General features: G+C 45.4%; 1 protein-coding gene across 1 annotated transcript; it reads right to left on the bottom strand.

The window, feature by feature from the left end:
- Positions 1 to 240: 240 nt before the first annotated feature.
- Positions 241 to 2,370, bottom strand: LOC140589101 (uncharacterized). Its single transcript, XM_072712620.1, has 2 exons — positions 2,037 to 2,370; positions 241 to 1,784 (listed from the first exon to the last, which is right to left on the bottom strand). Exons 1-2 carry the CDS (start codon positions 2,368 to 2,370, stop codon positions 379 to 381), a joined length of 1,740 nt encoding a protein of 579 aa, XP_072568721.1. The 3' UTR covers positions 241 to 378.
- Between the last annotated feature and the right edge of the window lie 9,642 nt (positions 2,371 to 12,012).

The following is a 12,012-nucleotide window of genomic DNA, read 5'->3' as shown; positions in this document are numbered from 1 at the left end:
GGCACAAGGAACAAAACCAACTACAAAATCAGACACAAGAACTAAAGAAACTCAAATGAAACACTAGGGAGCAAAATACAAAAACAGGAGGTGGGATTCAAACATAGGACGGAAGGGTACACAGACAACCACATGCTCTACACATTGAGCCACAAGACCAGACAGGTAACAGGGGAGAACAAGGACTGACGTATGAACAGGATGACCAGCACCACCTGCTGGTCAAACGGGGAAGGGGCACGGAAGGACCACAGCGGGAGGCCGACCCTGACAGTACCCCCCACCTAAGGCGCGGACACCGGACGCGCGCCGGGGCACTGCCAGGGCCACAGAGAACAGGCAGACAGGACGCAGACGCGGAGCAAGACAGGGAACAGACTAACGACAACCGAGAAACTGGACAGACAAAACCAAAAACTCAGACAAGAAGGGCATGAAAATAGACAGAGCAGACACCAGGAGCTGGGACAAAAAGACCAGACGGGAAAACACAGCAGGAGACAGAACATGGGGACCAAAAACCAACTGACTCGGGAACGGACGCGGGGACGGAGGAACAAAACCTGGGGCATGAGGCGGAAAACAAAATGTAGGGGAACCGGAAGGGAAAGGAACAAAAGGAGCAGGGCGAGGGAAAGGACCAGGGACATGGGACTGGGACCAAAGCGGGGCAGAGGGACCGGAAGGAAAGGGCAGTAATGGAACTTGTTGGGGCAGCTGACCAGGAAACGGAGAGGGGAACTGTTGGGCAGGATGTGGGGTAGGTGGTTGGTAGGAGGGCGACAAGGAAGGAACTGCAGAGTGAGGACGGGAACTGGGAACGGAGGGTGACAAGGAAGGGAGCGAAGGACCGGAGGATGATGAGGAAGGGACCCTAGGACAAGGACGGGAACTGGGAACGGAGGGCAACAACGAGGAGGGGACTACAAGACAGGGGAACGACGAGGAGGGCACAAGACCGGGATGGGGACTGGAGGACGATAAGGAAGGATGGGGACCAGAGGGGAACAACGAGGAAGGGACTGCAGGATTGGGACAGGAACTGGGACTGGAGGGCGATGATGAGAAGGGCACGGGACCGGAATGGGAACTGGAGGGTGACGGCGAGGAAGGGACTGCAGGAGGAGGACGGGAACTGGAGGGCGATGAGGAAGGGACTGCAGGACGGGGACGGGAACTGGAGGGCGATGAGGAAGGGACTGCAAGATGAGGACGGGATCTGGGATCAGAGGGTGATAAGGAAGGGACTGCAGGACGGGAACTGGAAGGTGACGGCGACGAAGGGACAGCAGGATGTGGACGGGAACTAGGACCAGAGGGTGACAAGGAAGGGACTGCAGGACTGGGAGTTAATGAAGAGGGGTCTGTAGGATGGGAACCGGAAGGTGACAAAGGAGGGAGTGAAGGACTGGAGGGTGATGGGATGACTGCAGGACTGGGACAGGACCTGGGACTTGAGGGTGACGAGGAAGAGACTGGGTCTAGGTGGTTGGACCGCCTAGTGTGTCCCCGTCTCCCCTTTCGGGAGACAGAGAACCGGCCTGGCCCTCTGCTGGACCTCCACCAGTGCCAGGAAAGGTCCGCTTGGGTGGAGGTAGGCATCCGGATCTTGGGGCTTGGGGCCAGGACGGTCTTGGGTGGAGAAGCAGGGGCAAAGTCAAAAGGCCTGGCCCCCTGTGGGCCGGGCGCAGGCAGAGCAGAGGAGGCGGCCCCTTGTGGGCCGGGCGCGGGCAGAGCAGAGGCGGCGGCCCCTTGTGGGCCAGGCACGGGCGGCTCGGCTTCCCCTGGGCAGGGCTCGGGCAGAGCGGCGGAGGCGGCCGCGGCTTCCCCTGGGCAGGGCTCGGGCAGAGCGGCGGAGGCGGCCGCGGCTTCCCCTGGGCAGGGCTCGGGCAGAGCGGCGAAAGCGGCCGCGGCTTCCCCTGGGCAGGGCTCGGGCAGAGCGGCCGTGGCTTCCCCTGGGCAGGGCTCGGGCAGAGCGGCCGTGGCTTCCCCTGGGCAGGGCTCGGGCAGAGCGGCCGGGGCTTCCCCTGGGCAACCTGGTTCGGGTTCCTTAGGTGACCCGGCCAGGTCCACCAGGTGCCAGAAGGCCCTCTCCAGCCTTCGCACCTCCTCCTCCGGAGATGCTGGAGAGAGCTGGAGCAGCTGGTTGCCGGCCTCGGTCAGGGCACGGCATAACCAGGGCGACTGGAGGAGCGTCGGGGTCTGGGACAGTCGCATCCAGACCTCCCGAAGGGTGCTGACCTCCTCCTCCCGGGTCTGGGCGGTGACTTGACCCTCAGGTGGGGCAGGTGTCTTGGAGCCTGGGGATCGTCCTTGTGAGTGGTTCATTCTGTCACGGTTGTGGGCATCTCGGGCACGGGAACGAGGCATGGTGCAGGCACGGAAAGGATGGCGGACGACCCACTTGCGGCTCAGAGAACAAAACAGGGTTTATTTAACTGAATAAAGAAAAACACAAGGAAGGGCTAACAAAACAAAAGGACCACGAGGGGTCGAAAACTAAAAAGGGATTAAGTAACAAAACTAAATAACAAAATCTAAATACACAACTAATACTGGGAATCTCTGAAACAAACCATGAAACACAAAAAATACAAATCAACTAACACGCAATCACAAACAACCTAGACATAGACAATGAACCACTAGAGAACAGAACAGAAGCAGGGACTTAAATACAGAAACCAAAACTGGGTAATAAGACTAACACAGGACAGGTGAGACTAATTAACACAGACCAGGAAAACAAGGCACAGGTGAAACTAATAAACTCAAAGGAACAAAAACAGGGAAACTAAGAATTAATCAAGGAAGCAGAAGCCAACACTAGGGAATTAAACAGGTAAAGACACAAACAGGGGCACAAGGAACAAAACCAACTACAAAATCAGACACAAGAACTAAAGAAACTCAAATGAAACACTAGGGAGCAAAATACAAAAACAGGAGGTGGGATTCAAACATAGGACGGAAGGGTACACAGACAACCACATGCTCTACACATTGAGCCACAAGACCAGACAGGTAACAGGGGAGAACAAGGACTGACGTATGAACGGGATGACCAGCACCACCTGCTGGTCAAACGAGGAAGGGGCACGGAAGGACCACAGCGGGAGGCCGACCCTGACACTCACCTAAAGGATTATTAGGAACACCTGTTCAATTTCTCATTAATGTAATTATCTAATCAACCAATCACATGGCAGTTACTTCAATGCATTTAGGGGTGTGGAAAGAAAGGTGATTTAAGCAATTTTGAGCGTGGCATGGTTGTTGGTGCCAGACGGGCCGGTCTGAGTATTTCACAATCTGCTCAGTTACTGGGATTTTCACGCACAACCATTTCTAGGGTTTACAAAGAATGGTGTGCAAAGGGAAAAACATCCAGTATGCGGCAGTCCTGTGGGCGAAAATGCCTTGTTGATGCTAGAGGTCAGAGGAGAATGGGCCGACTGATTCAAGCTGATAGAAGAGCAACTTTGACTGAAATAACCACTCGTTACAACCGAGGTATGCAGCAAAGCATTTGTGAAGCCACAACACGCACAACCTTGAGGCGGATGGGCTACAACAGCAGAAGACCCCACCGGGTACCACTCATCTCCACTACAAATAGGAAAAAGAGGCTACAATTTGCACGAGCTCACCAAAATTGGACAGTTGAAGACTGGAAAAATGTTGCCTGGTCTGATGAGTCTCGATTTCTGTTGAGACATTCAAATGGTAGAGTCAGAATTTGGCGTAAACAGAATGAGAACATGGATCCATCATGCCTTGTTACCACTGTGCAGGCTGGTGGTGGTGGTGTAATGGTGTGGGGGATGTTTTCTTGGCACACTTTAGGCCCCTTAGTGTCATGTATGCAGGCGGCTCGGGCACGGGAACGAGGCATGTTGCAGGTACAGAAAGGATGGACGACCCACTTGCGGCTCAAAAACAAAAACGGGGTTTATTTAACTGAACTAAAAAAAACCACAAGGGAGGGCTAGCAAAAACAAAGGACCACGAGGGGTCAAAACTAAAGGGGATTAAACAAGACTAAATAACAAACATCGAACACTGAAACCATCAAAATCATCAAACATCGCACACAATCACAATCAACGAACCACTAGAGAACAGAACAGAAGCAGGGACTCAAATACAGAAACCAAACTGGGTAATAAGACTAACACAGGACAGGTGAGACTAATTAACAGACCAGGACAACAGGGCACAGGTGAAACTCAATAAACTCAAAGGAACAAAACAGGGAAACTAAGAACTAACCAAGGAAACAGGGAAACAGAAACCAATACTAGGGACTTTAAACAGGTAAAGACACAAGCAGGGGCACAAGGAACAAAACCAAAAACCATATACAAAATCACATAACTAGACAAATACAAATAACTAGACAAACTCAACTGAAACACTAGGGAGCAAAATAAAACAGGAGGTGGGATTCAAACACAGGACAGAAGGTACAAAGACAACCGGACGCTCAAGACATTGAGCCACATGATCAGACAGGTAACCGGGGAGAACAAAGACTAACATAAAGAACGGGATGACCAGCGATGCCTGCTGGCCAAACGGGGAAGGGACACGGTAGGACCACAGCAGGGGCTGACCCTGACACCTTAATGCCAATTGGGCATCGTTTAAATTCCACGGCCTATCTGAGCATTGTTTCTGACCATGTCCTTCCCTTTATGACCACCATGTACCCATCCTCTGATGGCTACTTCCAGCAGGATAATGCACCATGTCACAAAGCTCGAATCATTTCAAATTGGTTTCTTGAACATGACAATGAGTTCACTGTACTAAAATGGCCCCCACAGTCACCAGATCTCAACCCAATAGAGCATCTTTGGGATGTGGTGGAACGGGAGCTTCATGCCCTGGATGTGCATCCCACAAATCTCCATCAACTGCAAGATGCTATCCTATCAATATGGGCCAACATTTCTAAAGAATGCTTTCAGCACCTTGTTGAATCAATGCCACGTAGAATTAAGGCAGTTCTGAAGGCGAAAGGGGGTCAAACACTGTATTAGTATGGTGTTCCTAATAATCCTTTAGGTGAGTGTATATAGGTCGAAAAAAGATAGCGACAAACATTCAGCATTATACTCTAAAACTGTCTATTATACATGTCTGTGTTAAATCAACCTGACCACTTTTCTGTTAAAAGAGCACTTTTTATCAGGCACCTATGTTCAAGTTCAATCACTTAACTGTAAAGGCAATGATAAGGATATTAGTTAGTGAATTATTTTTTTCAGAATTGTAACTTCAGCCAATTCAGTGCTTTTTTAACAAATAATTAAGAACATAAGAACATAAGAAATTTACAAACGAGAGGAGGCCATTCGGCCCATCAAGCTCGTTTGGGGAGAACTTAGCTAATAGCTCAGAGTTGTTAAAATCTTATCTAGCTCTGATTTAAAGGAACCCATGGTTTTAGCTTCCACTACAATAGCAGGAAGACTATTCCATACTCTGACTACACGCTGTGTAAAGAAGTGCTTCCTCAAATTTGTTTTAAAATGTTCTCCCGCTAATTTCCACTTATGGCCACGAGTTCTAGTATTTAGACTAATATTGAAATAGTCATTTGGCTGAACGGCATCCAGACCCGTTAGAATCTTATAGACCTGAATCATATCCCCCCTTAGTCTCCTTTGCTCAAGGCTGAACAGATTCAGTTCCGCTAACCTCTCCTCGTAAGACATTCCTCTAAGACCAGGAATCATTCTCGTAGCTCTTCGTTGCACCTTTTCTAAGGCAGCAATGTCCTTCTTGAGGTATGGTGACCAAACCTGCACACAGTATTCTAGGTGGGGTCTTACCAAGGAATTATATAAGTGTAACATCACCTCCCTTGACTTAAACTCCACACATCTAGAGATATAACCCAACATTCTGTTCGCCTTTTTTATTGCTTCCCCACATTGGCGAGAGTGGGACATGGAAGCATCAACATACATACCGAGATCTTTCTCGTAATCAGCTACCTTTATTTCAGTGGAACCCATAAAATATCTGTACTGTATATTTCTGCTCCCTGCATGGATTACCTTACATTTATCTGTGTTAAATTTCATCTGCCAAGTATCAGCCCATTCGCTAATTAAATCCAGATCCCGTTGGAGCCTCTCTGCTGCTAGATTAGTATCTGCTACCCCGCCCACCTTAGTGTCGTCTGCAAATTTAACCAGTTTACTGTATGTATTCGTGTCAATATCATTAATGTAAATTAGGAACAATAGTGGTCCTAAAATTGAACCCTGCGGTACCCCACTATAAACGGAGGCCCACTGTGACATAGTGCCTCTAATAACTACTCGCTGCTTCCTATCAGTTAGCCAGTTTTTGATCCAAGCTGCCACAGTTCCTAAAATTCCTGCAGCTTTAAGCTTTAACAAGAGCCGTTTGTGGGGGACAACATCAAAGGCTTTCTGGAAATCTAAGTAAATCACATCATAGGCCTTTTTGTGATCAATTTCACTTGTAGCTTCCTCAAAGAACTCAAGCAGATTCGTTAAGCAGGATCTACCTCTCCTAAATCCATGTTGGCTATCCTTTATAATGTTATTTGCATCTAGGTAATCTACCATTTTCACTTGAATTATAGCTTCCATTATTTTTCCAGTAATGCTAGTTAAACTGATTGGCCTATAGTTTGCCGGATTACTTCTATCCCCTTTTTTGAATATGGGTGTTATATTAGCATGCTTCCAATCTGATGGTACCACACCCGCAGATAACGATTTCTGGAATATTAAAGTCAAAGGTTGGCTAATAATATCCCTCATCTCTTTCAAGACTAAAGGTAAGATGCCATCAGGCCCCTGCGATTTATTTATTTTGAGTTTAGCTAGGCTTAGTATCACATCAACCTCAGTTATACATATATTGGTCATAGACGATGCTGTATTCGTATTAATTGGTGGTAAGTTACTTGTGTTCTCTATTGTGAACACCCTTGAAAAATAATCATTAAACTCATTTACCATATCAATTTTGTTATCAATTATAAGGCCCTTACTATCCTGCAAATTAGTGATTTCAGCTTTTAGTGCTCTCTTGGAGTTAAAATATTGGAAGAAACCTTTACTGTCATGCTTAGCCTCCAATGCAATTTTTCTTTCTACATCCCTCTTTGATAGCCTAATGTCATTTTTTAACTCTGCCTGTAGACTTAGATACTCCTGCTTGATTTTGAAATCATTAGTTATTTTCCAGTTGTGGAACAGAGCCCTTTTCCTCCTGACTTTATTCTTAATTTCCTTAGTAAACCACCTTGGTTGTCGTTTCCTAGATTTAGTTTTGCTGGAAACAGGTATGAAGTCCTCTTGCACTTGCAACAATGTGCTTTTGAAAAATTCCCATGCCTCTTCTACTGTTTTGCTATTTAACTCTGTCCAGTTTACAGTTTCTAATTTCCGTCTCATACCATTAAAGTTAGCCTTCCTAACATTGTATACTTTTAATTTAGACTTTGCTCTTTGGACACTAAAATTAACCTCGAATTTAACCATGTTATGATCACTACCGTACAATGGGTCTAAAACCTCTAATTTTCCAATCCTATCCTGGTTATTACAAAAAACGAGATCAAGAAGGGCTTCTCCCCTGGTAGGAGTATTAACAAACTGAGTAAAAAAACAATCCTGTACTAATTCCACCATCTCAAGTTCATTTACAGAAGAGCCAGAGACTGTGTCCCACTGTATCCCAGGTAAATTAAAATCACCCATAACCACCACATCATTTTTATTACTCATAATCCTGATATCATCATATAATATTCTGCTTTCCTCTACAGCTACATTAGGTGCCCTATAACAAACCCCGACAATTAGGCCATTTGAATCTTTAGCATCAAGTTTGATCCATACAGCTTCTGAATTTTTATTTTTATCAGTGAGATCCCTTGCCTGCAAGTTTTCTTTTACGTATACTGCAACACCACCTCCCTTCTTGCCTATCCGGTCTCTACGGAACAACGTATAACCATCCATATTATATTCATCACCATCATTGTCACTCATCCATGTTTCAGTTATTCCTATAATGTCGTAATTGTCTGAAGAAATTAAAGCCTCTAAGTCATTAATTTTGTTTCTAATACTCCTAGCATTCAAATACAGACCACTAATGGTAGGCCTTTTACAGTGTCTACTTTTAATTTTTATTTGGGCTTTCCGTCTCTCCCCACATAAATTCTTAACTGACCTCCCTGCCCCCCCAGTCCCTAGTTTAAACATTCCTCAACTATTCTGCACATACGCCTCCCCAATACACTGGTTCCCCTATGGTTCAGATGCAACCCGTCCGGCTTGAACAGGTCCCACCTGTTCCAGAAGGTCTTCCAGTGCCCCATAAACCTGAACCCCTCTTTCCTACACCACCATTTTAGCCACGCATTTAATCCCCTTATCTCAGCTAATTTTGCCTGACTTGCACGTGGCACGGGAAGTATTCCAGAGAATACCACCGTGGATGTTCTGCTTCTAAGCTTATCCGCGACTTCTATAAATTTATCTTGCAGAACAGCCCTTCTGCCCTTTCCTATGTCATTGGTGCCAACATGCACCACGACCACTGGATCCACCCCGGCTGGGGCCAAAAGCCTGTCCACTCGATCTGGAAGGTCCCCTACCTGGGCACCAGGCAGGCAAGACACCGTACGGGACCCTCTATCACGGGTGCACACATAACTATCTACACCTCTTATAATTGAATCCCCAACTACCACAACCTCCCTCCTACTAGGGTTAGGTGGCTCCTTGGTGCCCAAGGGCCCACCTGCCTCCCCAGTCTCTTCCGGCTCTAAAGCTGGAAGCACCTGAAAGCGGTTAGAAACCGTTACTTCAGGTGATGCCGCCTCTGTGAACTGTGTACGTCCTTTTCTACCTCTACGACCTACGTTCACCCAGCTCTCTCGACCTACCTGTTCATCATTCTCCCCCCTCCCCGCTTGTGACGTACACATAGTCTCCCTAGAAGGCGTATTAACTCTCTCCTTTAACTCATTGCTATGCTGGATGAGAGCCAGCCGCTCCTCTAGGTCACGAACCTGGACCATGAGTGAGTCAACTAACCCACATCGCTCGCAGACGAAGTCCGACTGGACGCAAGCATCCAGAAGGGCAAACATCTTGCAAACACAACACTGAGCTGGCCCCATAATTACCTAACTCACTATGTTCCCGTCCTTTACTCCCAGCCCAGTATATTAATAGAGAATATATAAACTTTTAGTTGATCTAATTAACGTATAGTTAAAACAAAGTGCCGAGTACACTAAAACACTAAATTAACACTTGCGTTAAATCGGTACTTTATTATAAATTATCCGGCAGCGTCAGCGATAACAACCTTTAAATTTAACTTTTAAAATAACCAAATTTACAATTACTTACCCGAGATTAACTTCCTGCTGAACCACGTTTAGCTTAAACTAAAGCGAAGTTGCTCTAGGGAGGCCAAAAAACCACAAAAACCCTCTCAAAGCAGGCTACTGCCGGAGCGGGAAAAAAAGTGGAAAATGTCCTCCCGGCCCCGACCGGCGACCGAGCAAAGCTCCGGAGCAACTGACCTTTTAGAGTTAATGTTACCGATGTTCGATAATATTACCCGCGGGTGTTTGATGCGAAGGACGCAAACAGAAACGCCACTCGCGCCCGCCAGCTGTCGGTAACACTCACAAGGACAGACAAGCACACACGTAAAAATAAGAGTAAAAAATGAAAACAACAACAACCACCCACGTAACCGTGCTGGCACACAAACGCTCAAATATACTTTACAGATAATTCAAATCAAATCAACCGCTTCAACAGGCACACAACACAACCCGTCCGGCTTGAACAGTACAGCAATCCCAGAAAAAGTTTTTCAAAATTTTTTCTTTTGCGTCAAAAGCAACTAAATCCACAGGTCCTTTTCTCGCAAAAATCTCTAAATCCACCTTGTCTAGAAAGACATACTGTAGGAAAGACAAAATAATGACAGCACACACAAGCAATTGGGGGGGGGGGGTAGGTTCATACTCATACCCATGTTCCATACCCATTTTTGGATGGGACCTCTGATCATGAGCTCATCCTACTCAATTTCTCTGCAGTCACTCTTTTGCCCAGTATGAATGAAGGCAAACATTCAGTAACATTAAACTGACATTAATAAAACTTCAACAAGCTGTTTCCTGTCTGATGTTTGTGGATCAGATTCAAGTAGAACAAAGTATTTCTTTAAGTTTGTAAACATTAAAATAAATCTGAATAAAAAATGCCCACTACCATCATAAAATGTGCAAAAAGCTTGAAATTTGAATCGTTTTTTATAATGTTGTTGCCGCCTCCGTTTGCACGGCATAACAACCATATGAGACAGAATAATAGCATCTTGTTTGACTTTATCGCAGGTGTAATACAGCTTTTGTTTGATGTATGATAAGTCTGTTTCCGTGAGAGTAACAGCAGCGCACGATGAATTCTTATGAGTGCATGCTTTACTTGTGACCAAGTCATTTCCACTGTATCGGTTTCCTTTCGCCTTATAACGGGCAGAGTTTTGAGGGCGATGACGTTTTCTTTGTCCATTTACTGTCATTAGGACAGGCTCATCTATGCTGTCGTAAACCCGACTCCTCAGCGCGGTGAAAATACTTGAAGTCACATGATTCGATCATGCGTTTTGATTGGCTCTCGGAATGTACAGGATTTTGGCGCGAAAGGGTAGTGGTTTTTAGAGGATTTTGCCAACAAATCCATATTTCAGACGAGGCGGAGAGTGGTATTTAGTGGTTTTTGAAGCAAAATTATTTGATTTACGTATACTACGTGTGGAGAGCATTTACTCAACACATCTCATTTTTGATGGAGGTGGTGTTTAGCGGCTTTTGCATCTTATATATATGATATATATATATATATATCATATATATATATATCATATATATAAGCATGCATTGCTGTCTATCAGATAACTTCAACAATTTACACATATGGATGCAAAATTGAAGAAATTCATTTATGCCTGGCACTAACCATGTATTCCTTCACAATACTAACCCATAGGAAGGTCATCAATGAAACCCCTGTATCCCAACACCATAGACACTCTAATCTCAACATTTATAAGATTATATTTGTATAGTTTACAAATTTTTATGAGAAAAATGTTAAAAATTTCAGTACGTGCAAGTAGTTTTTCCTCATAAGAAGAATAATGTCGACTATGTCAGCATTTACACATGAAATTATGACATATCTGAGTAGCCCAGAATGTCCTGAAAACAAAACCATAAAGCACTTGGCTAACCCATGTACATATAATGTAATAAGCCTAAAATCAAAGGGATAGAAAAATGCTCAAAAATGGATAGGGTTCAATGGGTTAACACTTGTGGGCAATGTGACACGTAGGGATATGCTCATTACCTCATGTTATTTCCTGATTGTTCCCACCTATGTCTAGTTAATTCCAACCTGTCCTGTGTATTTAGTCCGAGTCTCAGTCAGTCTTCCCCAGATCAGTCATTGTGGTGTCATGTTCGATGTTTGTTGCCAGTCTGCCCCGGAATAAACTCCCTTTGTCCGTATCCCCGGCTCCACTCGACTTCCTGCTTGTCCGCCTACCGCGCAACGTGACAGAATGACTGATCTCCCGAGCGCACCTCCGCAGCTTGAGGACAGCCGCCTCAAGCTGCTGGACGAGGTGCTTTACTGGCTGTCTCAGCCCGAGGTCCGTGATGACCCTGGGCTGTGGCAGCTAGCCTGCAAGAATTTTTTTATTTTTTATTTTTTTTTATTACAGAGCGTTTTTTTAAAGATTTTTTTAAATGAATTCTAGGCAACTAAACATAGTCTGAATTAAAAATAATTTAATAATTTTTTTTTTTTTTTTTATATTTAACAACAGGGAAAAAAAAAAACAGAGCCAAATCAATATACAGTCGACACCTACAGAAATCATTTAAAAACAAACAGTAATCTATTAATATAAGAGTGA

Source organism: Paramormyrops kingsleyae, chromosome 1 (assembly GCF_048594095.1).
Source record: "Paramormyrops kingsleyae isolate MSU_618 chromosome 1, PKINGS_0.4, whole genome shotgun sequence".
Classification (NCBI taxonomy): domain Eukaryota; kingdom Metazoa; phylum Chordata; class Actinopteri; order Osteoglossiformes; family Mormyridae; genus Paramormyrops; species Paramormyrops kingsleyae.
This window is presented reverse-complemented; position numbering and strand designations above follow the sequence as displayed.

What these genes read in the sequence shown, in the direction of transcription:
- LOC140589101 (XM_072712620.1), bottom strand. Translation starts at nt 2,370, where the DNA reads ATGCCTCGTTCCCGTGCCCGAGATGCCCACAACCGTGACAGAATGAAC. An exon ending in ACCTAAGGAACCCGAACCAG is followed by an intron (nt 1,785 to 2,036) that starts GTTGCCCAGGGG and finishes AGCCCTGCCCAG; the next exon opens with GGGAAGCCGAGCCGCCCGTG.